This window comes from Phocoena phocoena, chromosome X (assembly GCF_963924675.1).
Source record: "Phocoena phocoena chromosome X, mPhoPho1.1, whole genome shotgun sequence".
Taxonomy (NCBI): Eukaryota; Metazoa; Chordata; class Mammalia; order Artiodactyla; family Phocoenidae; genus Phocoena; species Phocoena phocoena.
Genome location: NC_089240.1, coordinates 85,140,790 through 85,168,492, shown reverse-complemented (window position 1 = coordinate 85,168,492; position 27,703 = coordinate 85,140,790). Strand labels below are relative to the sequence as shown.

The following is a 27,703-nucleotide window of genomic DNA, read 5'->3' as shown; positions in this document are numbered from 1 at the left end:
TGGAGAGGAGGAGAGAGAACTGCATCCATTATTGCAAATGTCAAGCATCCAAGGAATTTAATACAAGGGAAATTTAGGACAGAGAGATACTGATGAGGGCAGGATAGCAAGTGGCAGGTGTCTGTATTTGGAAGGCTAGTGTTTTCAGCAGAACAAGGTTGAAGCATATCATGAGAGATGTGGGAGTGGGCGTAAGGCATCTACATCATTAGATTGGCCTCTGAGACATTTTAGTATCCCTCTATTTCATGTACCCACTATTTATTGAGTACCTACTATGTGTCAGGCACTGGACTAGGTGCTGGGGATCCAGTGGTGATTCAAACAAACATGGTGCCTGCCCTCCTGGAACTTAAAAGAAAAAGGAAAAAGAAACAGGGCTTCCAACTGACATACTTGTTACCTGTTTATACTTACAGCACCCATCCTCCTAATGATTCAGCTTTCTGACACTTAGGGTGGTGCCTTCTCATAAGACACATCTTGACCTCAAAGATTTCCTGGCTAGAACACAGCTCCCGTCATAGGATCATTCTCTGGAAATCTTCCTGCATGACCCTTGTCAGCTTCTTCTCCCATTGTCTTCAGTGACTATTCCAAACTCTTACCTCTCCTCGAATTTCCTATCCCATCACATTTACCCTTGCTCTTGACAGATGGCTGTGCCTGGTTCTTCACTGGAAAATTAAGACCAACAGATGAGGATTCCCTTAGCTGCTTCCCCTACCATCTACCAATTTTGCTGAAATCTTACCCCTCCTTTCCTTCCTATCTCAGTGAAATGCTGTTAGTCTTCTACCTGTCCAAGGCTATTCTTCTTCCTTGAAACACCATCTTAGACTCATCTCCTCTCTCCCCAGGTCCCTTATTCCTTTGTTACATTCCCTCTTTCTCCTGTTTCTTTACCTACTTTTCTCCACCTCTACCGGCTCTTTTCTTTCATAAACATATTCAATTAAAAAAATCTGATGGTTCTTGCCTCTGCCCCCAACAATTCCTAGAAATTAATCTTGCCAAATTCATCAGTGAGCTCCGTTTTGCCAAATTAAATGGAAACTTTCTGCCCCTAACTTACTCACCTTTTCTCTGCCTTTAGTACCACTTATTATTCATATTTTCCTCCTTGGGAACACTGTCTTTGTTTGGTTTCTGTGATACCATTCTCTGATGGTTTTCCTCCTATTTCACTGGCCACTTCTTAGTCGTTCTCATGGGATCTTTTTCTCCCTTTCTTTCCCACGATAAGTGTTGGTGTCCTCCAGGACTCTGTCCTTGGCCTTCTTTTTGAATATATTCATGGGAGATTGCACACCACTATAGCTGATGATTGGAATGACCACCTGTAAATTGACAACTCCTAAACTTATATTTGCATACCAGCTCCATCTTGAGCTTCAGGAGGTGGGGTTCCAAAGGCTACCGAACATCCTCACCTAGTTTTCCTGTAGAGCTCTTCAAATCAGCATTGGCCCAGATCCAGATTTCTCAACCTTCGCACTATTAACATTTTGGGTTGGATGGTTATTTATTGTGTGGGCCTCTTAGGTGCACTGGAGGATGTTTAGCAGCATCCGTGGCCTCTGCCCCTAGAGGCCATGAGTTGTGACAACCAAAAATGCCTCCAGATATCTCTTGTGGGGCACAATCGCCTCCAGTTGAGAACCATTGCCCTAAACTAAATTTACCCTCTTCCCTTTCCAAATGTGCCCTTTTTTCTCACGTTAGTAAATGGTAGCAATGTGTACTAGAAACATATGTCCTCTTAGACTCCTCTGTCTTAATTCTACCACTTCCTCCTCAGCCACATATAATAAATCTCCACGTCCTTTCAGTTTTCCTTTCTTTTTTTTGTTTTCTGATTTATTTCGTTCAGTTTTCCTTTCTAAAAATACTTTGACTCTACCCTCTTCTTTCTATTTCCACCACCATCATCACCACTCCAGTCCAAGCAACTGGTCTCTAGCATCTGTATTGTTATGACTGTAGATATTCACTCCTGAGCCAAGTAGATGTACTAAGATTTTGTTTCCTTTATTGTACTGTTTTTTTCTTTCATTTTATGTTGTGGAAAATTACAAACGTGTAAAAGTATAGAATGGTATAACACACCCCATGTACCCATTACCCAGCTTCAGTAACTATCAACACATGGCCCATCTTGCTTTCACTATACTCTCACCCACTTTCCACCAGCCCCTTTGGATTTGTTTGAGGCAAATTCCAGACATTATATCATATAAGATATAAATACCACAGCATGAGTTTTAACAGAAAGGACTTAATTTTTTAACATAGTTTCATACCATTGTCACACCTGCAAATAAACATTTATCCCATAATATCATCAACTACCTAGTAAATGTTCAGATTTGGCACTGTTTTATCTCATAAAAAGCTTAATTGATATAGTTGGCTTGTTCAAATCAGGATTCAAACAAGGTATATACATTGCATTTGATTAACATGTCTCTTTAGCCTCTTAATTTGTAAGTACCTCTCCCTATTAATTTTTTTGTCCCTGCAATTTACTTTTTGAAGAAACTGGTTTGTTTTCCTCTGGAGATTCTCCCATTCTGGATTTTGCTGATTGAATCCCCTTGATATCATTGAATGTTCTTCCTCTATCCCCTGTATTTCCTCTAAGCTGGTAGATCTAGAGTGTTGATCAGATTCAGGTTTGATTTTTGGCAAGAATGTTTTTATATGTAGATATCTAATGGGCTCTCTTTCTTGGTGATGTTAACATTGAACAGCGGATTTAGGTGTCATCAGTCTGATTCACTCATTGAAAAGTTCCCTGTCAGTTTTTCGCTTAATGGTTTAGCTGTCATTAGTGATCAGTGCCTAGATCTCTTATTTCGGGGGGGGGGGTTGCAGTGCAGTTCTGTTCTAAATCTATTATTTATTAGCTGGAATTCTTCTAGAAATAACTTTTCCCTATCAACCCTTTGGTTACTCTAAGGTACTCTTACAGGAAAGGCAGGATAAATCCTTGGTTCTTTCACCTTCCTCAAAAGATGATCAGTTAATGTGTTTGTTTTGGTATCATTAGGAACTCATAGATTTTTAACATACTTGATATGTTTCAATCTACTGCAGATACTAGGGGTTTTTTGGTACTCCAATTACTCCATTTTTGGCCAATTGGAACCTCTTTAGATTGGCTGTGAGACCTAGATGGCTGTGATAGTTCTGGAATGATAAGATATTTCTAGCACATCTAGTCCATTTTATGCTTGGGAGCTGGAATCAGCCGTTTCTTTTTTTTTTTTTTTTTTTTTTTTGCGGTACGTGGGCCTCTCACTGTTGTGGCCTCTCCCATTGTGGAGCAAGGCTCCGGACGTGCAGGCTCAGTGGCCATGGCCCACGGGTCCAGCCGCTCTGCTGCATGTGGGATCTTCCAGGACTGGGGCACGAACCCGCGTCCCCTGCATCGGCAGGCGGACTCTCAACCACTGCGCCACCAGGGAAGCCCTCAGCTGTTTCTTTAAGGAATCCTTGTCTCTGTTAGTGGGAAATGGCAGGGTGCTAGGTGCGTGCTTATTTATACTGAGTTGGTCATATTTCAATGCCTTTTTAGTGGACAGAGCTAGGAAATATTTTTTAAAAGAAAATATATCATGAGTTCACAGTAATATGTCCAAATCAAATTAAAAATTATAGAGTTTTTACTTAAATCCTTTGATTTTATATTTTTATCTCTTGTCTCTTACAATTAAAACTTTAGTCCTGACAATATTAGAATACTTACAGATGACCCTTGAACAAGGCCATGGTTAAGGGCGCCAACCCCTGTGCAGTCGAAAATCCACTTCGTATCTGTGGTTCCACATCTGTGGATTCAATCAGCCATGCATTGTGTAGTACTGTAGTACACGTTTAGTGAAAAAATCTTCATATAAGTGGACCTGTGCAGTTCAAACCCATGTTGTTCAAGGGTCAGCTGTACTTATTTATTCTATCCTACTCTTTACATATAATTTCAGAACAACAATACTAGTATTATTACTAACAAATGATTACTGAAAAGAGCTCAAGATTTCTGTCCAGTTCTTTTTGTCCAATTATTGTGGCTCTGAAGGAATTCATCTCTGCAGTTACACCACCAACTTGACATGATACATGGATTCTTTTTTTTTTCTTCATTCTTCTTGCTTTCAAATTTTAGGGATTGATTTTTTTCTTTTTCCTTTTGATTAAATTTTTGTTTTATAATTTTGTAAGATATTTACATGGTTTCAAAGTCATATCTACAAAATAAAGGTGTATTTTCTTTTTGTTTTGTTTTTTGGCTGCACTGCATGCAGGATCTTAGTTCCCTGACCAGAGATTGAACCCGCCCCCCCTGCAGTGGAAGTGCAGAGTCTTAACCACTGGACCTCCAGGGAAGTCCCATAAAGGTGTATTTAAAGAGGTCTAGCTTTCACGTCTGTCCCCTCTGCCCAGTTCCCTTCCTCCTTCTATGGGTAACATTTTTATTCACTTTTATTTATTTTAAAAAATGGAAACATATTTGTATCTCCCCTTTTCTTAGCTAAAAGGTAGCTTAATATGAAAACAGTTCTGTACCTTTTTTCCACATAATAATATGCTTCGTGTTTTTAATATTTACAATTGTTATATCTTCTTCTTGGATTGATCCTTTGATCATTTTTTAACATCTTTATTGGAGTATAATTGCTTTACAATGGTGTGTTAGTTTCTGCTGTATGCTTCGTTTAAAAAAAAATAACTGCTTAGTCCTATGTAATATGATGGATTTTACAACTTTTAGTTTTCATTGGCTTGAATAATTACCTCATTTTCTCATTGGCTTAGTTTTCTCTGAACCTATTGCTAATTTTCTGAGTGCTCTAAGAGCTCTGTCAAACATTCATCAGTATTCTCCATATGGTCAAAAACTTGAGTTTAGTATTTTCCCTGAAGACCTTTTTTCTGGAGTCTCCATCCTAGGCTCCTGAGGCCTTTTGCCTAGCTGTTATCTTGGGACTCCTTTTGCTGTTCTTCTGTCTTTACCCCTGTTTCTCAGATCCCCTGTCTTCCTTTTTCTGGTTTACATCCTCATTTAGCTGGAATACAACCTCCATTAGCTTCCTGAGGAAGGGTGCCTAGGAGTAAACTTTGAGTCTTTGCATGTCTATAAATGTCTTAGTTCTTTCCTGACATATGACTGAGAGTATTTCTAGATTTCAAATACTAGGTTTGAATCATTTGCCTTTATAAATTTGAAGACATGGTCTCATTGTCATCTGGCCACTAATATTGTGTAAGTCTGGATGCTACTTTAAGTCCTATTCCTTTGTAGATAATCTCTCCCCTCTTTATTTCTCTAGAAGCTTTTAGGGAATCTCTGTCCGTGAAACTTCATGACCATGTGGCCCTTCTTTCATTCATTGTGATGGGCACTTTCTAGTCCTTGTCAAGCTGGAAACTAATACTTTCAGACATGGGAAATTTTCCTGTATTATAATTTTTTTAATTTATTTTTTATTTTTGTATTTTTGGCCATGCCACGTGGCTTGTGGGATCTTAGTTCCCCAACCAGGGCCTGAACCCGGGCCCCTGCAGTGAAAGTGCCAAGTCCTTACCACTGGACCACCAGGGAATTCCCTATTTTTATTTTTTTTTATTGAAGTATAGTTGATTTACAATGTTGTGTTAGTTTCAAGTGTACGGCAAACTGAGTCAGTTATATATATATATTCTTTATCAGATTCTTTTCCATTATAGGTTATTATAAGGTGTTGAATATACTTCCCAGTGCCATACAGTAGATCCTTGTTGTTTCTCTATTTTATATATAGTAGTGTGTATATGTTAATCCCCATATCCTAATTTATCCCTCCCCTGCTCCTTCCCCTTTGGTAACCATAAGTTTGTTTCTATATCTGTGAGTCTGTTTCTGTTTTATTTTATGTATGTATGTATGTATGTATGTATGGCTGGCTGTGTTGGGTCTTCATTGCTGTGCGTGGGCTTTCTCTAGTTGCGGTGAGTGGGGGCTACTCTTTGTTGTGGTGCGCGGGCCTCTCGTTGTGGCTTATCTTGTTGCAGAGCATGGGCTCTAGGCACGCAGGCTTCAGTAGTTGTGGCACATGGGCTCAGTAGTTGTGATTTGTGGGCTCTAGAGCTCAGGCTCAGTAGTTGTGGTGCACGGGCTTAGTTGCTCTGCAACATGTGGGATCTTCCTGGGCCAGGGCGAACCCATGTCCCTTGTATTGGCAGGCAGATTCTTAACCACTGCGCCACCAGGAAAGCCCTCTGTTTGGTAAATAAGTTCATTTGTATCATTGTTTTAGATTCCACAAATAAGTGATATCATATGATATTTATGTTTCTCTGTCTGACTTACTTCACTTAGTATGATAATCTCTAGGCCCATCTATGGGTTACTGCAAATGGCATTATTTCATTATTTTTATGGCTGAGTAATATCTCATTGTATATATGTACCACATCTTCTTTATCCGTTCCTCTGTCGACGGACATTTAGGTTGTTTCCATGTTTTGGCTATTGTAAATAATGCTGCTATGAATATTGCGGTGCATGTATCTTTTCAAATTAGAGTTTTCTCCAGATATCTTCCCAGGAGTGGGATTGCTGGATCATATGGCAACTCTATTTTTAGTCTTTTAAGGAAGCTCCATACTGTCCTCCATAGTGGCTGCACCAATTTACATTCCCACTGACACTGTAGGAGGGTTCCCTTTTCTCCACACCCTCTGCACCATTTATTTGTAGACTTTTTTTTTTAATTGGAGTATAGTTGCTTTACAAAGTTGTATTAGTTTCTGCTGTACAGCAAAGTGATTCAGTTATACATATATATATATCCACTCTTTTTTAGATTTCCTTCCCATTTAGGTCACCACAGAGCATTGAGTAAAGTTCCCTGTGCTATACAGTACATTCTCATTAGTTATCTATTTTATATATAGTATTTGTAGACTTTTTGATGATAGCCATTCTGACTGGTGTGATGTATTATTTCTTTAAGTACTTCCTCTCATTTTCTTTGTTCTCTCTATACCTCCTATTATTTGGATTTTGGACTTCATGAATTGATTCTGTAATCTGCTACTCATTCCTCTTCTATTTTCCATCTCTTTTCCCTTTTGTTCTTCTTTTTGTGAAATTTTCTTGAAATAAATGCCAACATTTTTATTGACTTTTTTTCTACCACCTTTTAATTTTCAAAAGCTTTTGCTTGTTCTCTGTTCCTTTTGTATAGCATCTTCTTTTTTTAAAATAATGTAATATATATACACACACACATATATATATATTTTTTTAATCTTGCTTTTGCCTTTATTTTCCTGTTTTTTTTTTTTTTTTTTTTTGCGGTACGTGGGCCTCTCACTGTTGCGGCCTCTCCCGTTGCGGAGCACAGGCTCCGGACGTGCAGGCTCAGCGGCCATGGTTCACGGGCCCAGCCGCTCTGCGGCATGTGGGATCTTCCCGGACCAGGGCACGAACTCGTGTCCCCTGCATCGGCAGGCAGACTCTCAACCACTGCGCCACCAGGGAAGCCCTTTTTCCTGTTTTTTGAATTGTCTGCTTCCTTCAGGGATTTTTTCCCCCTGTTTGTTTTGGGTATTGTCTTTTGCAATGAAGGCTTTAATCAAATAGCTGGTGGTAGTTGCCTGACTGTTCATGTTTAAGCATGAGGCTTTAAATTGATTGGCAATTCAGCTTGAGTGGGTTTGTTGATTCTTGGCTTCGCTGCTGGTGCTTGTGGGTGGGGGCCCATCTCTCTCTCTTGGGAGATCATTACTCTGGGACTATTCAGTTTCTTGAGAGAATTTACATTGAATCTTCCTGTTTCCACCCCTGTGCCACAACTCTGCCTGGTATTTCCTGGTATTTGTGTGTTCATTTTTTCCTAAGGGAAAAAACATCCCCAACCTCCTGCTACAGAAGGATAGAGGTTTTTGGTAGGATGAGGTTGTTTACCAGTTTTATGTCCAGACTTTCAACCAAACCCTGTTTTAAGCCCTGTACCTTATCCCATCTCTATCTCCTTGCACTTCAAATTTGAGCCTTTCCAGGCTTGTGTGGAGCAGGTAAGCCTTACCTCTCATCAGATCCCCCTTTGTAGGCAATCCAGATGTAGCTTCCTTCATCTTGCTAAGTCAGTTGACATTCCAGTCTTTTATCTGGTTTGCTCTTGTTGTCTTCTCTCCCATTATCTCTGTTCTTTCTTTCATTTATTCATTCAACAAGTACAATTGAGTACCTACAAATGCCAGGCACTATTCTAGGTGCTTAGGATACAATAATGAAGAAAATACCCCTTCCCTTGTGGAACTTATATTTTAGTGGGGGGAGACAGATTTTTAAAAAAACATAATAAAGTAAATTATATAATATATTAGAAGGTGATAAGTGCAGTGCTGGTCTGAATGTTTCTGTCCCTCCAAATTTCATATGTTGAAATCCTCACCCCCAAGGTAATAGTATTAAGAGATTGGGGCCTTTGGGCGGTGCTTAGGTCATGAGAGTGGAGCCCTCATGATTAGGATTAGTGCCCTTATAAAAGAGGACCCAGAGAACTAGCTTGTCCATTCTTTTCATTTATTTGTTTAAAAAATTTTTTTTGGCTGTGTTGGGTCATCGTTGCTGTGCACGGGCTTTCTGTAGTTGTGGTGAGCGGGGGCCACTCTTCGTTGTGCGTGGACTTCTCATTGTGGTGGCTTCTCTTGTTGCAGAGCACGGGTTCTAGGCACGCAGGCTTCAGTAGTTGTGGCATGTGGGCTCAGTAGTTGTGGCTCATGGTCTCTTGAGCGCAGGCTCAGTAGTTGTGGCGCACGGGCTTAGTTGCTCCGTGGCATGTGGGATCTTCCCGGACCAGGGCTCAAACCCGTGTCCCCTGCATTGGCAGGCAGATTCTTAACCACTGTGCCACCAGGGAAGCCCCTAGCTTGTCCATTCTGCCATGTGAGGTTCCAGTGAAAAGACAGAAGCCGTCATTGAGGAAGCTGTCACCAGACACTGAATCTGCCGGAACCTTGATTTTGGATTTCCCAGTCTCCGGAACTGAGGAATTTTTGTTGTTTATAAGTCATCCAGTTTATGGTACTTTTGTTTTAGCAGTCCAAACAGACTAAGACAAATGCCATGGGGAAAATACAGCAGGATAAGGAGGATGAGAAATCATAAGTTTGGGGGAAATGCGGGTTGTAATTTTAAATGGGATCAACGTAGGCTTCATTGAGAAGGTGATATTTGAATAAAGCAGTAGTTCTCAACTGGAATTAGTTTTGCCCTACAGGGGACATTTAGCAATGTTGGAGACATTTTTGGTTGTCACCACTGGGGGGTGGTTGGACGGTGCTACTGGTATCTGTCTAGTGAGTAGAGGCCAAGGATGCTGTTAAACCTCCTGCAGTACACAGGACAGCCCCCCAACAACACAGAATTGACAATAGTGCCAAGGTTGAGAAACTTTGGAATTAAGACTTAAAGGAAATGAGGGTGTCAACCATGTGGAGGTCTGAGGGAAGAGCATTCTAGCCAAAGAGAACAGCCATGGCAAAGGCCCTAAGGTAGGAGTATGGCATGCTTTCTGGAGGAACTGAAGGTAGACTCAGAAGAGTAATAGGAGAAGAGGTAAGGTAGCTAATGGGGACCAGATAGTGTAGTGCCTTAGAGGTCATTGTTGGGACTTTGGCTTTTATTCTGAGCTGTTGGAGGTTTTGATTGGGGGGCGGGCATCTCATGATATGATTTAGGTTTTAAACAGGATCACTCTGGCTATTATATTGTGTATGGATTGTTGTAGGGAAAGGTAGAAGCACGGAGAGACTAGTTAGGAGGCTCATGTGGTAATCCAGATGTGAGATGATATAGCCCAGTGGGAGCAGCAATGGAGGTGGATATATCTTGAAGACAGAACTGCAGGATTTCTTGATTGATTGAGTGAAAGGTATAAGAGAAAGAGAGGAGTGAAAAATGGCTCTAGGTGTTTGGGAGGAGAAAGTGGAACAGTGGAGTTACTTTCTACGGAAATGGAAAAAGCTGTGGCAGAGCAGATTTGAGCAGGGGGAGGTTAGCAGCTCAATTTTGGACATGTTGCATTGAGATACCTATTAGGCATCTGAGTGGATATGTTAAATAGGTAGTTGGATCTGTTAGGATGAGGTTCAAGAATTAGAAATCTTGGAGTTGTTAACATGTAGATGTTATTTAAAATCATGAGACTGGAAGAGATGACCAAGGGAGTGAGAGTAGATAGAAAGAGAACAGGAACATGGACTGAGCCCAGGGGCATTCCCATTTTAAGAGGTCTGGGAGGAGAAGAGGAACCAGTAAAGGTGACTGAGAAGGGGCAGCCAGTGAGGTCAGAGGAAACCAGGAGAGTGTGGGATCCTGAAAGCCTAGTGAAGACAGTGAACTGAGGAGGAGGGGCTCATCAGCTGTGCCAGTGCTGCTGGTAGGTCAAGTAAGATGAGTGTGAATTGACCTTTGAACTGCATGACACGGAGGTCATTGGTGACCATAATGGGAGCTGTTTAGGTGGAGTGGTGGGGACCTGATTTCAGTGGGTGAGGAGAAGGAGAGGAATGGGAGGCAGTGAATATAGACACTTCTTTTGAGGAGCTTTGCTACAAAGAGGAGCGGAGAAATGGAACAGTGGCTGGAGGGGAAAGTGGGTTTGAGAAGGTTACTTTTCTTTTTAAAGGTGGGAGAGTTAGAAGAACATGCTTGTGTATTGATGGGAATGATCCAGTAGTGAGGGAGGAAAATGATGCAAGAGAGAGAGAAGGGAGAATTGGTGGATCAATGAGTTTAAATACGTTTATGTCTTTTTTATTCCTTTATTTCATTTTAGTGGGATTTTTAAGAGGAATAGCCTGTTATTTTAACCAGAAGGCCCTTTCACTCTTTTTAAAAATTTTATTTTATTGAGGTATAATTGACATGCAACATTGTGTAAGTTTAGGGTGTACAGTGTGTTGATTTGATACATTGATACAGTTGACCCTTGAACAACATGGGGGTTGGGGCGCTGACCCTCTGCACAGTTGAAAATGCACCTATAACTCTGTAGTTGGCCCTCCATATCCTTGGTTTTCCCGTATCTGCAGTTCCACGTCTCGAGTTCAACCAACCCCAGATTCAACCAACCCCAGATTGTGTAGTAATGTAGTACGTATTTGTTGAAAAAAATCCACATGTAAGTGGACCCACACAGTTCAAACCCATGTTGTTCAAGGGTCAACTGTATATTGCAATATGATGCTTAGGCATTCCCATGTAAGAATAGGAGTTTCAGGCTCTGTTTTATAAATGAAGAAACCAAAGCCTTGGCTCATACAATGGAGAAGCTGTATTTCATATTTACTTACCCATTATCTTCCAGGTCAGACTCAGTTTTTCAGTTCCCATCCTTCTAGGACCTCAAAGACATTTGAATCTTCTTCCAGAAAACATTCCTTTCCAACCAGCAAGTAAACAACAGTTGAAACAGTCTTCCTTTAAATCACCAACTTCAAAATTTGGAAAAATTTGTTCAGTATAAGTATAGTTAAGCATCTTATGTTGCATTTATATGAAATTATAGCAGAAGTGGTCAAGTGCACCCTTAATTGATTTTTACCCTCTCAAGTGGCGCTGTTTTTTGGTGTAACTCTCCTTTCCATGCACTATTTTGGGTTTTTGTGAAAATACAGTGGATCCAGAACCCATGCATTATGAAAACAAGAGGACCTAGTAAATCAGATAGTGTGTCCTGTTGTGGCAGCAACTGGGTTGTGTTTGAAGTTTGGCTTTAAGGATTTTTGATATCTCAACACTGAATCAGGATTGCTTTTGACCTGTATTTACCAGGGGAAGATGAAGGATCCAACTAAGCTGGTTGGCACCTGGTTATATGAAGAAATACAGAAACAATGGGCTTACATCAGGAAGTTATAAGTAAGAATGGAATTATAGCAGCTTAGTAGTATATTAAGAATTGCTGCCAGGAGGAATTCACAGAAATGGATGATTATTGTATTCCACACTGTGTACACAACAAGCTGAAATTCTTCATACAGATACCTTTGCTGTTCTTTCATACCTTCTTTCAATAATAATTATTGAGCACTGGTTATGTGCTAGACTCAGGATACAACTCTGAGCCTTCATGGAGCATACTTTTTGGGCTATCATGGATAGGATCCCTCAGTAAGGTTGCAGGGCAGTGATCATGTTTCTTATATCACTGCATTAGTTTGCTAGGACTGCCATAACAAAATCCCACAGACTGGGTGGCTTAAACAACATAAACTTATTTTCTCACAGTCCCAGAGGCTGGAAGTCCAAGATCAGGGTGTCAGCAGGTTTGGTTTCTTCGGAGACCTCTCTCCTTGGCTTGTAGATGGCTGCCTTTCTGCTGTGTCCTCATGTGGGCTTTCCTCTGTGCACGTGCGCATCCCTGATGTTTCTGTGTATCCAAATTTCCTCTTCTTATAAGGACAACAGTCAGATTGGATTAGAGCCCACCTTAACTGCCTCATTTTAACTAATCACCTATTTAAAGGCCCTATTTCCAAACACAGTCACATTTTGAGGTCCTGGGGGTTAGGACTTCAATGTATGAATCCTAGGGGGACACAGTTCAGCCCATAACACTCTCCTCTGGACCCCCAAAATTCATGTTCTTCTCACATGCAAAATACATTCACCCCCATTCCAACAGCCCAAAATTCTTAACACATTCCAGCATCAACTCTAAGTCCTAAATCTCATCTAAATGAAGTGTGGATGAGAGGTATCAGTCAAGGTATAATTCATCCTAAGACAGAATTAGCTATGAACCAGTGAAGTTGGACAAATTATCTGCTTCCCAAATACAATCGTAGGACAGGCATAGGATAGACATTTCCATTCCAAAAGGAACAAATCAGAAAGAAGAAAGGGGTCTTGGGTCCCAAGCAAATCTGAAACCTAGCAGGGCAAATTCCACTAAATTTTAAGGCTTGAGAATAATCCTCTATGGGTTGATACTATCCTCTAGGCCCACTGGTGTGGTGGGCCCACTGGGGTGGCAGCGTGGCCAACTGAAACCACAGCATTCGGACCCACCCTAATGGCCTAATTTTAACTTAAACACATCTTTAAAGACCTCGTCTCCAAATCTGGTCACATTCTGAGGTACTAAGCGTTCAACATACGAATTTGGGTGTGGGGGGATACACTTCAGCCCATAACAGTCGCTCAGCATGAATAATGAGCTGTCAAACTTTGTTAGTTTTGCCTGTGTAATAGTACTGTTTTCTTCCTAGTACTACAAAGTATTCCTTCGGCAGTCCCCATTGGAGCCCTGCCTTCTGTTTCGTGAAGGTGGGTACTGGCGTGAGCTCATAGCCCACACCAATAGCCAAGGCACACAATGGCCATCATCACTTTCCATCCCCAGGAATTAAGGCAGGTGAGACTCAAAGGATGGTAAGGAACAGCTTCTATAGCAGCCCTTACTATCAATATGCTGCAGTTGGTATTTGGAGGTTTCAGGGAAGATAGCAGAAACAATGCATCCATAGAATGTATGGGTTGGAAAGAAGGGTTGGGGATGATGATGAGGAGATGGCAAGGATCCTGTTAACCATGCTGCTGGCATAATGAAACCAAAGAGACTGAGGCTAGGTTACCAAGTTAATTATCATGTGAGGACTCCTGAGGATTTTCACAAGAACTTTGCCCATAGAACTTATTAGGTGTTCTACTAATTCCAGAAGCCAATTTAATAGAGACTAGAATATGGTCAGAATTTCATAATCTACATAATACTTTTACATTTGTAATACACTTAGAGCTTTCAAACATGCCTGTATCAAAATATTCTAATACTTATGTGATCATCTCAAGCAACTTGTGAAGTAGGCTGGAGAGGGAGAGGTATTGTTCCCTTCATTTCACAGCTGAGCAAATGGAGGCATAGAGGTACGCAACGTTAAAGAGCTAGTAAATAGCAAAGCTGTAGGGCTTGAACCCAGGTCGTTGATTCCTGGCCTTTTAACTCTATAGCTCCAACATAGTTTATTGTCATGTCCTTGTGTCGAGCTAATGGATAGGGCTCTCTGTAGTGACATAAGAATTTTAAAACATTTAGAACTCGAAGAAAGGATTTATTTACCGTGCTCATTCTGTTCCGTGCCCTTTCTTTCCTTTCTCTTAGGACGTGTGTCTTCTGAGGTGGTGTTTGGATGGGTGGATGGGATATTTGAAGTAGAGAAGTATGAAAGGAATTGAAAGGTTATTGTTTGTTTGTGATGGGACAAAAGCTTAGTTTAGCTCCTAGGTTACAACAAGAATAACTCTCACACTTTCTTTAGAGAACTATTAAAGAGGCTCAAACCAGAGAAAGTGCCGTGTCTGTTGTATAGCATTTGTCAAAAGCCAATAAGCAAAGCAGTGCTTCTGCTGAGATGTGAAAATAGCTTTTTTTTTTTTTGGTCCTACAGAACATTGCTTTAAGTGTTATCTATAACACTTGAGTAATGTGCCTTCTTGTCTGACTACTGCAGGGCTGATTACCATAGAGCTTGGAGAGAAAATTTGTAAGAGGTGGGTTTTTGCTTGACTCCTGATTTTGTGGTCTGGGCAGGAGGAGCTCTGTGTCCAGAAGGAGACTGTAAAGAAGTTTTTCACCAAAGGGCCAGGAGCAGTCTGTGACTTGACATCACTTTACTTCCAGGAAAGGTAAACCTGGGACAGCCCAACAGCAAGCCGCAGTCTTATGGCTTGCCATAGTCTGGGTTGTGGATTACTGAGGCAGCGCTGCTGATGACCAAGTGTTTGCATGTACCTCCATCCCCTGAGAGGGAAACTCCTCCAGAGCTCTCAGGGCCATGCCATGGAGGCTTTGTCTCCTAGCTGAGATGCTGGGGCCTCCCTCTCCAACCAACCACTAGAGATAGGTTGGCCTGCCATTCCAAGGTGCTTTCTTCTTTTATTCTTTTCTAGCACTACGACCCGTTGCAGCCATCAGCAGTCCCCCTACCAGCTCCTGTCTGGGGAACCCCACATCTTTGAAGATCTCCTGGGGTTGAAGATCGCATCTCTCCAGATGCCTTTTTCCAGGTTAACATTGCTGGTGCAGAGATACTGTATCGGACTGTGGGGGAGCTGAGTGGAGTGAACTCTAACACCGTCCTCCTTGACATCTGCTGTGTAACTGGCAAGTGGCAGCCCAGGGCAGAATCAACATGCACCTTATCTCCCCAACACCATCCACGCAGCACCCAGGGCCCTTGCAGCCGAGGTGGGGAGTTGGTGGTAGTGGTGCAGGCATAACCTCATTGGTAATACCATAAAATACCCTCCTCTTATTCTCTCCTACTTCCCCAGGTGTGATTGGTCTCTCTCTGGCTCAGTATACCTCCTAGGTCCTTGGGATTGAGTTGGTGGAGCAGGCGGTAGAGGATGCCAGGTGGACTGCAGCCTTCAATGGTACACTGCTCACATTCTGGGGAGAAATTAAGAGCTGTAGTTGTTCTGTACTATGGGAACGGTTGTGTGGGAAAGGGCATCTACCGTATCCACGACTGGGGAGGAAGGGAAGGTGTTCTGGAGTGCTCAGAGTTGGATCCTGATGACTTTCTAAAAGAGGTCCCCCTTTTTTTTTCTTTTTCTTTTTTTTAAAATTTGAAGTATAGTTGATTTCAATGTTGTGTTAGTTTCAGGTATACAGCAAAGTGATTCAGTTTTATATATATATATATATATACATATATATATATATATATGTATATATATATATATTCTTTTTCAAATTATTTTCCCTGGGCTTCCCTGGTGGCGCAGTGGTTGAGAATCCTCCTGCCAATGCAGGCGTTCAGGCCCTGGTCCAGGAGGATCCCACATGCTGCGGAGCATCTGGGCCCGTGCGCCACAAGTGCTGAGCCTGCGCTCTAGAGCCCACGAGCCACAACTACTGAAGCCTGTGCTCCGCAACGGGAGAGGCCACAGCAATGAGAGGCCCGTGCGCTGCGGCGAGGAGTGGCCCCCACTCACCACAGCTAGAGGGAGCCTGGGCACAGCAATGGGGACCCAACACAGCCAAAAATAAATAAATTCATTAAAAAAATTATTTTCCCTTATAGGTTATTACAAAATATTGAGTAGAGTTCCCTGTGTTATACAGTAGGTCTTTGTTGGTTACCTATTTTATATATAGTAGTGTGTATATGTTAATCCCAAACTCCTAATTTATCCCTCCCTAATCTTTTTGTTTCTATCTGGAAAAAGCCTAAGGGAAGGAATAAGCCTAGCTGATAGGAAGGGAACTTGGCAAAACTTTGAATAATATAGAAGAGCCTTCTTGACATTAGACTCATGAGTCATCATAACAATACAATAGGTTTCAAACTATTTTTAGCAGTAGGACCTTTTCTTTGAACAAAGTCTTAGGCCAAACTGCAACATAGAAAAAAGATTTTCTTTCCCCTCTACCTCACTTCTAGACAGCTCCTGAGGCTCCATGTGAAAGCCTCCAATATAGCAGAAGGAGCACTTGAGTTATAGTCAAGGTTCTCTTCTTGGTATAGGTCCTTATGTGCTGTGTGAGTCACTAAGTTGTGAAATAACACATCTAGTCTCTCAAGCTGAAAGGCCTACAGAGATATTGCAAGGGAAAGCGCATTGGAAAAAATGAAGCAGCTTCAAAAGCATTTCTTTCATTGTTATGCAGAAGTATGTTAGATCTAAAGAGAAGATGGCAGAGCCCTCCCTGCTTTCTGTACATTTCTATAAAGCTGAAGCTCCCCACCCCCAACTGCTTGGCTTGCATTTTGAGTTATGGCACGTGGGCCTCTCTTTTGCAGGCATCACCAACTGTGAATTCCATACTGGTCTAGCAGAGAAGATTTTGCCACAGCTACTAAAGTCAAAGGAAGATGGGCAGTTAATTGTTGCTGTAGTGAACCCAGCCCGGGCCAGGACTGCGTAAGGATGACTAGATTTCCTGCTACAGAGCTAGTTAGGTATTCCCATGATGTCCACCAGCTTTGGTCTCTCATTTCTACACCATGTTAAGGCTGCTCTCAGTTAGCTGGCTCTGAACCTGCTTCTCCTCTTTTCCTAACCAGTGCTATGTGCCAGCCAGTTGCAAGTTTGTGATAACCTGGACCATGATAGTTTAATTATATTAATAGCAATGTGTTTCTTCCTTTAGATTACCAGGTGGTTCAAGCCATTCGAAACTACGGGGCCATCCGCATACTAGTTTTTGTTTCCTGCAAGCCCCATGGTGAAATCACAAGGAACATCATTGAGTGAGTCTTGACTTCGTTTTTAAATTATTTTTCCTGGGCTTCCCTGGTGGCGCAGTGGTTGAGAGTCTGCCTGCCGATGCAGGGAACACGGGTTCGTGTCCCGGTCCGGGAAGATCCCACATGCCACGGAGCGGCTAGGCCCATGAGCCATGGCTGCTGAGCCTGCACGTCCGGAGCCTGTGCTCTGCAACCGGAGAGGCCACAACAGTGAGAGGCCCACGTACCGCAAAAAATAAATTAATTAATTTTTCCTGATGGTCAAAGTAATCCTTATTGTTATGCTTATTGTGCAGAATTTGGAAAGTGTACAGAAGTATAAAGAAATAAAAAAGTCATTATACTGTCATCAAGAGTCAATTATAGGGCCAGGTCTTGGATGAGGCAAATAAAGCAACCCACATCAGGTACAAAATTTAAGAGGATGCCCCAAATCTTAGTAATCAAGTTGCATTTTTTTTTTTTTTTTTTTTTTTTTTTTTTTGCGGTACGCGGGCCTCTCACTGTTGTGGCCTCTCCCATTGCAGAGCACAGGCTCCAGATGCGCAGGCTCAGCGGCCATGGCTCACGGGCCCAGCCGCTCTGTGGCATGTGGGATCTTCCCAGACAGGGGCACAAACCCGTGTCCCCTGCATTGGCAGGCGGACTCTGAATCACTGCGCCACCAGGGAAGCCCCAAGATGCATTTTTAATGCAGTATTTTCAAAAATTAAATCGTCCAAAATATCTGTGAACAAAATATTACGTTTTTTTAAAAAGTGAGATCCACTCCTGTACTTGCTAAGCCATGCCTCAGTCACCTTACTCTAGTCCTGGTCCTAGTTCCTAGTTCCGATAAAACTGTATTTATAAAAGCAGGCAGCCAGCCTGCCGGCCATAATTTTACAATTTGATTTTCCAAATTATTGCATCAAGATATCATTTGTCTTGATTACTGAGTTTTTGGCACCCTCTTAAATTGTGCACCCACGGGGAATGCCTTTTGCTTCACTCCCAGTTCTGGCCCTGCTCAATTATTTTGATTTTTGAAATGTTTTCTTCTTGTAATCTCTCTCTCTTTTTTACATAAATAACACAATTTCTTTGTAATATTCGAACAACATAGGTGGGTATAAAGTACAGATGAGGGAATTCCCTGGCGGTCCAGTGGTTAGGACTCTGCACTTTCACTGCTGAGGACCTGGGTTCAAGCCCTGGTCTTGGAATTAAGATCCCACAAGCTGTGTGGCACAGCCAAAATAAATAAATTAATAAATAAAGTACAGATGAAATACCTAGATGAAACAAGTGAGAATTAAAAGGAAATAAATTGAGCTTTCAAGTCAGTGAGCTAGAAGAACAATAAAGCTAACGAAAACTGAAGGAAGAAATCAATAACATTTTAAAAATCCAAATTAATGAACTACAAAGGCAAGACAGAAATAGAGACACAGAAATAGAGAACAAACGTATGGACACTAATGGGAAGTGGGTGGGGGGATGAATTGGGAGATTGGGATTGACATATATACACTAATATTTATAAAATAGATAACTAATAAGAACCTTCTGTATAGCACAGGGAACTCCATTTTGCTGTACAGTAGAAACTAAGACAACATTGTAAAACAACTACACCCCAATAAAAAAAAACAAAAACCTATAGACTCAACAAACAAACCAGAAGGTGTTATTGGAAGAAGAAAATAAAATAGATAAGTAAACCTAATCAAGAATATGAAGTCTTAAATGAGAAAAAGGAGCATAACTATCGATATGAAGAAATTTTTAAAAATATAAGAAAGTACTTTGTATAACTCCCTCCTAATACGTTGGAAAACCTAGATGAAATGGGAGATTTCCCGGAAGAATGCAAATGGCTAATATTAATTCTAGAAGCTACAGTAAACCTAAACACACCAGTACCCATGGGAAAAAATTGAGAAAGTTGTCAAAGAGCTTCTTCTACCCAAAATAAAATCATGAGGCCCGTATATTTTCACACTTATTTCCTTATCTTTTCCTGCATACTCTTCCAGTTGTCCTTTATTTTTATTTTCATTATACAGTTTAAAAATGTTTTTGTATACATATCATGAAGGAGGCACCTCAAATCAATGGGAAACAAATGAACTATTTAATAGATGGTGGTGGACAACTGGGTAGATAAGGCAAAAAAAAAAAAAAAAAAAAGGTTGGATCTACATCTCATGTTGCAGACCAGGATAAATTATAGAAGAGTTAAGAGATTTAAGTGTAAACAGGGGAAATCATAAATGTACCCTAGGAAATCAGAGAATTTTTTTTATAATCTTGGAGTGCAGAAGCCCTTTCTAACTATGAAAATTCAGAAGACATATAATAAAAGGTTAAATTTGGCTACATAAAACAAAACTTCCTTCGTTACACCATACACAGAAATAAATTCAAAATGGATTATAGAAGTAAATGTAAGAGCTTGAAACATGGGAGTAAATCTTTGTGAACTTGGGTTAGGCAAAGCCTTCTTACATATAACATCAAAGACCCAAGGAACAGCTACAAGAAACTGTGTGTGTGTGTGTGTGTGTGTGTGTGTGTGTGTAACTGAACATCATCAAAATTAAAAAAAACTTTTTGTGCTGCAAATGATACCATCAAGAAAGTGAAAAGATGAAAAGACAACCCACAGAATGGGAGAAAAGATTTGAAAATCATTTACCTGATAAGGGACTGGTATCCAGAAGCCAGACACAAAAGGCCACTTATTCCATTTATAGGAAAATGTCCAGACTAGGCAAATCTCTAGAGACAGACAGTAGATTTATGGTTGTCTAGGGCTTAGGGTGGGGGGTTTCAGGAGAAATGGGGAGTGACTGCTAAGGAGTTAATGAAAATATTCCAAAATTGATTGTTGTGATAGATGCATAATCCTGTGAATATACTGAAAACCACTGAACTGAATAAGTGGTTGAGCTGTGTGAATGATATTGCAATAAAACAGTTTTAAAAATCAATAACTTGCATGATAAAAAACACCAAAAGCAGAGGAAACAACGTACAAACTGGAAAAAAATTTGCAGTTCATATTACAAAGACTTTTTTCCTTAATTTATAACAAACTCCTGGAAATCAGTAAGAAAAACAACAGCGCAAAAGAAGAATGAATGCAAGATATAAAAAGAAAACATAAATGTGTATGAACCATGAATGGATGCTCAGTCTCTTCCATTATAGTGGAAATGCAGATTAAAAGTACCCTGGGATACCACTTTTTGTATCTCAGATTGGCAAAAGTTCCAAAGTTTGATAATGCACTGTTGGCAATACTATGGGGAAACATGAATTCTAAAAAGTTACTGGTCAGAGTGTAAATTGGCACTATCCCATGGAGGGAAATTTAGCAATATAGATTAAGATCATAAATTTATATATACCTTTTGATCCAGTAATTCCATTCCTGAGGCTTTATCCTACAAATATACTGACACACATGTAAAATGACATGCATTGATTGATTGATTGATTGCAATATTGTAACAGCAAATGATGAGATGTCCTAAAAGTCCATCAGTGAGGAACTAGTTAAATCAAATATGTACATCCATACAATGGAATACCATGCTGCTATAAAAAAGAATGAAGATGTTCTCTGTTTACTGATACGGAAAGATCTCTAAGGTACGTTATTTTCTGTTAACAACTTTATTGAGATATAACTCACATATCATAAAATTCAACCTTAATTAAAATGTACAATTCAAAGGTTTTTGGTACATCTCAGACTTGTGCAGCCATCACTACTGTCTAATTGTGAACACTTTCATCACTCCAAAAGAAACCCTGCACCTCTCACCTGTCACTTCCCATTTTTTCCCAACCCGCTGACCCTAGGCAACCACTAATCTACCTTATGTCTGTATGGATTTGCCTATTCTGCAGAATTCATACAAGTGAAGTTCTTTGCAAATGTGGTCCTTCACATCTGGCTTCTTTCTCTTAACATGATGTTTGTAAGGTTCGTCTGTGTTGTAGCATGTAGCAGTACTTCATTCCTTTTTGTGGCTGAATAATATTCCATTCTATGGATATATATACCACATTTATTCAATCATCAGTTGATGGACACTTAGGTTGTTTCCACCTTTTGGCTATTATGAATAATGTTGCTATGAACGTTCATGTGCTAGTTTTTGTGGGGACATATGTTTTCATTTCTCTTGGGTAGATACCTAGTAGTGTAATTGCTGGGTCATATGGTACCTATTTTAACCTTTTGAGGAACTGCCAGACTATTTCCAAAGCAGCCTCCCATCTTAAATTCCCTCCAGCAGTATATGAGTGTTCCAATTTCTCTACGTCCTTGTTAACTCTACTGTCATCTTTTTTATTATACACATCCTAATGGGTGAGAAGTGGTACCTCCTTGTGTTTTTGATTGCATTTCCCCATGGTTAATGATGTTGAACATTTTTCATATGTTTATTGGCCATTTATATATATCTATCTATCTTTTTTTTTTTTTTTTTTTTTTTTGCGGTACGCGGGCCTCACTGTTGTGGCCTCTCCCATTGCGGAGCACAGGCTCCAGATGTGCAGGCTCAGCGGCCATGGCTCACGGGCCCAGCCGCTCCGCGGCATGTGGGATCTTCCCAGACCAGGGCATGAACCTGTGTCCCCTGCATCGGTAGGCGGACTCTCAACCACTGCACCACCAGGGAAGCCCTATATATATCTTCTTTGGAGACCTGTCTATTTAGATCTTTTGCCCATTTTTCAGTTGGGTCATCTTTTTATTATTGAGTTTTAAGAATTCTTTTAAAATTCTAGATATAAGTTCCTTATCAGATATATGATTTACAGAAATTGTCTTTTCTGTGGGTTGTCTGTTCACTTTCTTGACATTATCCTTTGAAGCACAAGATTATTTAATTGTGGTGATGTCCAGTCTGTTTTTTCTTTTGTGGCTTGTGATTTTGGTTCTGAATGGAAATAGCAAGGTATGCAGAATTGTTGATATAATGATAGCTATCTTTGTAAAAACGGACAAAAGGTGAAGAGAATATTGATTTGTATTTGCTGTATATGCATACAGAAACTGGTAAGTTTTATAAGAAACTGATTAATAGAAAAACGTTAAGAAAATAAAAGGATTTCCCTGGTGGTTCAGTGGTTAAGTCTCCGTGCTTCCACTGCAGAGGGCACCAGTTCCATTCCTGGTCGGGGAACTAAGGTCCTACATACTGTGATGTGCAGCCCAAAAAAACAAAAACAAAAACAAAAAACTGATAATAGTAGTTATCTATGGTGGGGGAAAACTGCAGGGATGGGAGTCAGAGGTGTGGAGAAACTTCACTATATACCTTTATATGTTTCACTTTTGAATAAAATGAAAATATTTATTTTGCAAAACAATAGATTAAAAAATGCAACGATTAAGAGTAAGCCTAGGATTCTGCTAACACTCAGACTGAGTAAAACAATAAACATGGCCTCAGAAAGGCAAGAAAAAGTTACTTTGAAAAGACAGTATGTGCATATGGTAGGAAAAAAAACAGTACATAAGAGTGCATGTGCATGCAGTGAATAATGAGTCTTCTTATTCCTGGCTCCTAGTCCTTCAGATGTCACCACTCTTCCTAGTTTCTTGTGTAACCTACCAGATATATTCTGTGTGTGTGTGTGTACATCGCTCTTTCTTTTGTAAACAGATAGAAACAGACTATAAACACTGTTCTGATGGACCTAGAGATTATCATATTAAGTGAAATAAGTCAAAGACAAAAAAATCATATGATATCACTTATATGTGGAACCTAAAAAAGTGATATATAAACAAACTTATTTACAAAACAGAAATAGACTCACAGACATAGAAAACAAACTTATGGTTACCAAAGGGGATAGTGGTGGTGGTGGGGGAGATAAATTAGGAGTTTGGGATTAACGTATACACACTACTGTGTATAAAATAGGTAAACAACAAGGACCTACTGAATAGCACAGGGAACTATACTCAGTATCTTGTAATAACCTATAATGTAAAAGAATTTTAAAAATATATATATATATGTATAACTAAATCACTTTGCTGTACACCTGAAACTAATACAACATTGTATATGAACTATACTTCAATTTAAAAATTTTTTAAAAACCCACTATTCTGCACCATGCTTATCACTTAACAATAGATTTTGGAGATTGTTCTACAATGATGTAGGATCTGCATCAGTACTTAAAGGTCTACTTAATTTTTAAAATAGGCTGTATAGTTTTAACTTACATAAATATATAATTTAACTTGTCCCTTTGAAGGGACATTCATCCTAATGAATTTTGAGGTTGTTTCTACTCTATTGTTACCACAGTGTTGCAGTGAATGTCCTTGTACATATATCTTTGTGTATTTTTGCAATGACTATGTATATGTGATGAATAAGCATGTGATTGATAGTATATTTATTAGATAAATCCCTGATGTGGAATTGCTGGATTAAAGGATATATGCTCTTAACGTTTTCATGTATTTTCTAACAGAGCTGTAGAATCAACTTATCAAAAATATTCTTTTGGAAAAAAAAAAAATATTCTTTTGGGCTTGTGATTGGAATTTATTGATTCCAATTAATTAATTTAAGGAGAATTGAAATCTTTACAGTATTTTTTCTATACAGGTATGTGACCTATCTCCAATTACTCTAGGCTTATGGAATTCTCTAAATATAACACGTATTTTTTTCCCAATACAGGTCTTTTTTCTTAAGATTAATACAAGATATTGTAAAGTTTTTATTGCTTTTATGACAGGGACCTTTTTCATGATATTTTCTAACTCGTTATTGCTGATTTTGTGTCAAGCTACCTATTCTTTTATTTGTTTTACAGGTTTTCCAGTTGATTCTCTTTCATTTTCTTGGTAGCTGGCCATATGATCACCATATAAAAGCAGTTTTGTCTCTCTCCTTCTAATACTTTTTTTTTCTTATTACATTGGATAAGAAGATGTTCCAGTGTGGGAGTGATAGTGAATATCTTGTCTTGTTCCTTATTTTAATAGGACAGTGCTATTCAAACGACTGAGTGTTAGCCAGGGAAACAAGAACTCATCTGGTTTGTTGGTTTGAGTGTAAATTAGTACAACCTTTTTTAACAAGGTTTAAAAAGGCTTAGTCATACATATCTTAGGGCCTTAAAAACATACAGGCCCTTCAACTCAGCAGTTCTGCTAAATAACTAAAAATGTAAGCAAAGATATAACTGTAAGAATATTCATGAAGGGACTTTTTGAGATAGCAAAAGGTTAGAAACAGCTTACATTTCCAATAGCAAGGAATTAGATAAATAAGCTACATTACATTTATTTAATGAAATACCATATAGCCAATAAAAGTGAGGTAACTACATATAGTGGAGAGATGCTTATGATGTGTTATTATGTGAAGAAGCTGTTGTAAAACAGTGTGTATAGTATGTACAGTGTGACTCCACTTTAAGAAACCAATTTAAATGTACATATTTGGAAAGATATATCCTGAAAAGTTAGAAGCACGTATTCTTCTCTGAATGGTGAGTTTATAGGTGAATTTTTGTTCTCATTTTTACTTGACTTCCTGTGATAAGGGAAAAAGTAATTTGCTTAGAAAGTTTTCAGTAGAATAATTCAGTAATATATATATTAATAACCTATTGTGTGCAAATCATACAGAAAAGGGTATGACTCAGGCCCTTTGCTCCATTCACCATTGAACCCCTACTCTGTCACACACTGAGAACACAGAGATGAATAATAAGCAGTTTTTGCCTCATTTCTAGCCTCAAAAAGATTATATACTCCCATGAGGAAGATGGTTTAAAAAACCCAGGTAGTTACATTAAATGTGATAGCTGTGGGAACACAGAGGAAGGGCTTAAATTTTAAGGAATTGTGTTCCTGTAGTTTCTCCTTGGTTTATCAAACTGAATATTTTTTCTTTGAATTTTTGAATTTTATTTTATTTATTTTTTTATACAGCAGGTTCTTATTAGTTATCATTTGCCTTATGTATTGAGGTGCTTCTATGTTGGGTGCATATATATTTATAATTGTTATATCTTCTTCTTGGATTGATCCCTTGATCATTATGTAGTGTCCTTCCTTGTCTCTTGTAACATTCTTTATTTTAAAGTCTATTTTATCTGATATGAGTATTGCTACTCCAGCTTTCTTTTGATTTCCATTTGCATGGAATATCTTTTTTCCATCCCCTCACTTTCAGTCTGTATGTGTCCCTAGGTCTGAAGTGGGTCTCTTGTAGACAGCATATATATGGGTCTTGTTTTTGTATCCATTCAGCGAGCCTGTGTCTTTTTTTTTTTTTTTTTTTTCCCCCGGTACGCGGGCCTCTCACTGTTGTGGCCTCTCCCGTTGCGGAGCACAGGCTCCAGATGCGCAGGCTCAGCGGCCATGGCTCATGGGCCTAGCCGCTCTGCGGCATGTGGGATCCTCCTGGACCAGGGCACGAACCCGTGTCCCCTGCATCGGCAGGCGGACTCTCAACCACTGCACCACCAGGGAAGCCCGAGCCTGTGTCTTTCGGTTGGAGCATTTAATCCATTCACATTTAAGGTAATTATAAATATGTAAGTTCCTGTTACCATTTTCTTAATTGTTTTGGGTTTGTTTTTGTAGGTCCTTTTCTTCTCTTGTGTTTCCCGCCTAGAGAAGTTCCTTTAGCATTTGTTGTAGAGCTCGTTCGGTGGTGCTGAATTCTCTTAGCTTTTGCTTGTCTGTAAAGCTTTTGATTTCTCCATCAAATCTGAAGGAGATCCTTGCCAGGTAGAGTAATCTTGGTTGTAGGTTCTTCCCTTTCATCACTTTAAATGTGTCATACCACTCCCTTCTGACTTGTAGAGTTTCTGCTGAGAAATCAGCTGTTAACCTTATGGGAGTTCCCTTGTATGTTATTTGTCGTTTTTCCCTTGTTGCTTTCAATAATTTCTTTGTCTTTAATTTTTGCCAATTTGATTACTATGTGTCTTGGCGTGTTTCTCCTTGGGTTTATCCGGTATGGGACTCTCTGCACTTCCTGGACTTGGGTGGCTATTTCCTTTTCCATATTAGGGAAGTTTTTGACTGTAATCTCTTCGCGTATTTTCTCAGGTTCTGTCTCTCTCTCTCTCTTGTCCTTCTGGGACCTTTGTAATGTGAATGTTGTTGTGTTTAATGTTGTCCCAGAGGTCTCTTAGGCTGTCTTCATTTCTTTTCATTCTTTATTCTGTTCCACAGCAGTGAATTCCACCATTCTGTCTTCCAGGTCACTTATCCATTCTTCTGCCTCAGTTATTCTGCTATTGATTCCTTCTAGTGTATTTTTCATTTCAGTTATTGTATTGTTCATCTCTGTTTAGGTGTTTGTTCTTTAATTCTTGTAGGTCTTTGTTAAACATTTCTTGCATCTTCTCAATCTTTGCCTTCATTCTTTTTCCGAGGTCCTGGGTCATCTTCACTATCATTATTCTGAATTCTTTTTCTGGAAGGTTGCCTATCTCTACTTCATTTAGTTGTTTTTCTGGGGTTTTATCTTGTTCCTTCATCTGGTACATAGCCCTCTGCCTTTTCATCTTGTCTATCTTTCTGTGAATGTGGTTTTTGTTCCACAGGCTGCAGGATTGTAGTTCTTCTTGCTTCTGCTGTCTGCCCTCTGGTGGATTAGGCTGTCTCAAACTGATATTATGATTTCTTTCTACAGGTTGTGCTGTCCTCCAAACTCTGCTAAGAAGCTCCTTGGTGAGCCTTTCGTCCTAAGACAAGCTGTGCCTGTGGATCTGTTCCCCCACACCCCGCGCTGTGAGCTGGTGCTTCTCTTCACTCAATAAGCAGCCTCCTACAAGCCTGCAGGTTCTTTGTTAAGGCTGAAGTGTCAGTAACTTCCAGGTCTAGCATATTGCTACATCGCTGACCCTGAGAGCATTACCGAGGAAACCAATCTTTGGACCCTGAGCAGGAAGAATATAGTGGACCTCCTACCTGAGGTAGATTTATAACCTTAGTTTTCACGTTTGCTGCCTCTCTTGCGTGTTTGCCTGGTTGTGACCACTCCTTAGCCCTGGATCTAGACTGTTCCTTCTTTTTGCTGTCAGTCTATCATGGCTCCCTTGATCCTAGTTTACAGTCTGTCTCCTCTGTCTAGCTCTGCCTGTGGTGGAGTGACAACTGAGCTTTTCTCCACATCTGGTCATAATTTCACATTGACTCGGGTTTCTGTATTTGCCTGGAGATTTTACTAGATGTGTTCTGCATTCATGAGGTAGCCAAGGATTAGAACCAGAAACAAGTCTAGCTTTTTTAAAAAGCAGAGTAAGCTATGAAATGATTGCAGAGTGACTGTGTGACCTCAGTAGAGATTCATTACTTTGGGTTTTCTAGGCTTTGAGGCTTCCAGAACAGCTTTTAAAAATGTGGTTACCCTTAGGAGCAATACCACCAATTAGCTCTCACCTGTGGAGG

General features: G+C 39.9%; 1 protein-coding gene across 1 annotated transcript in view; it reads left to right on the top strand.

Moving 5' to 3' along the window:
* The window catches only part of TRMT2B (tRNA methyltransferase 2 homolog B), a 35,786-nt gene extending 8,714 nt beyond the window's left edge, over positions 1-27,072 (top strand). The window contains 10 exon segments of the mRNA XM_065900217.1: positions 13,270-13,369; positions 13,372-13,415; positions 14,592-14,686; positions 14,951-15,036; positions 15,039-15,164; positions 15,335-15,436; positions 16,810-16,922; positions 16,924-16,930; positions 17,160-17,259; positions 26,946-27,072. Of these exon segments, the coding sequence (XP_065756289.1) occupies positions 13,270-13,369; positions 13,372-13,415; positions 14,592-14,686; positions 14,951-15,036; positions 15,039-15,164; positions 15,335-15,436; positions 16,810-16,922; positions 16,924-16,930; positions 17,160-17,259; positions 26,946-27,072 (900 nt within the window).
* The last annotated feature ends 631 nt before the right edge of the window (positions 27,073-27,703 follow it).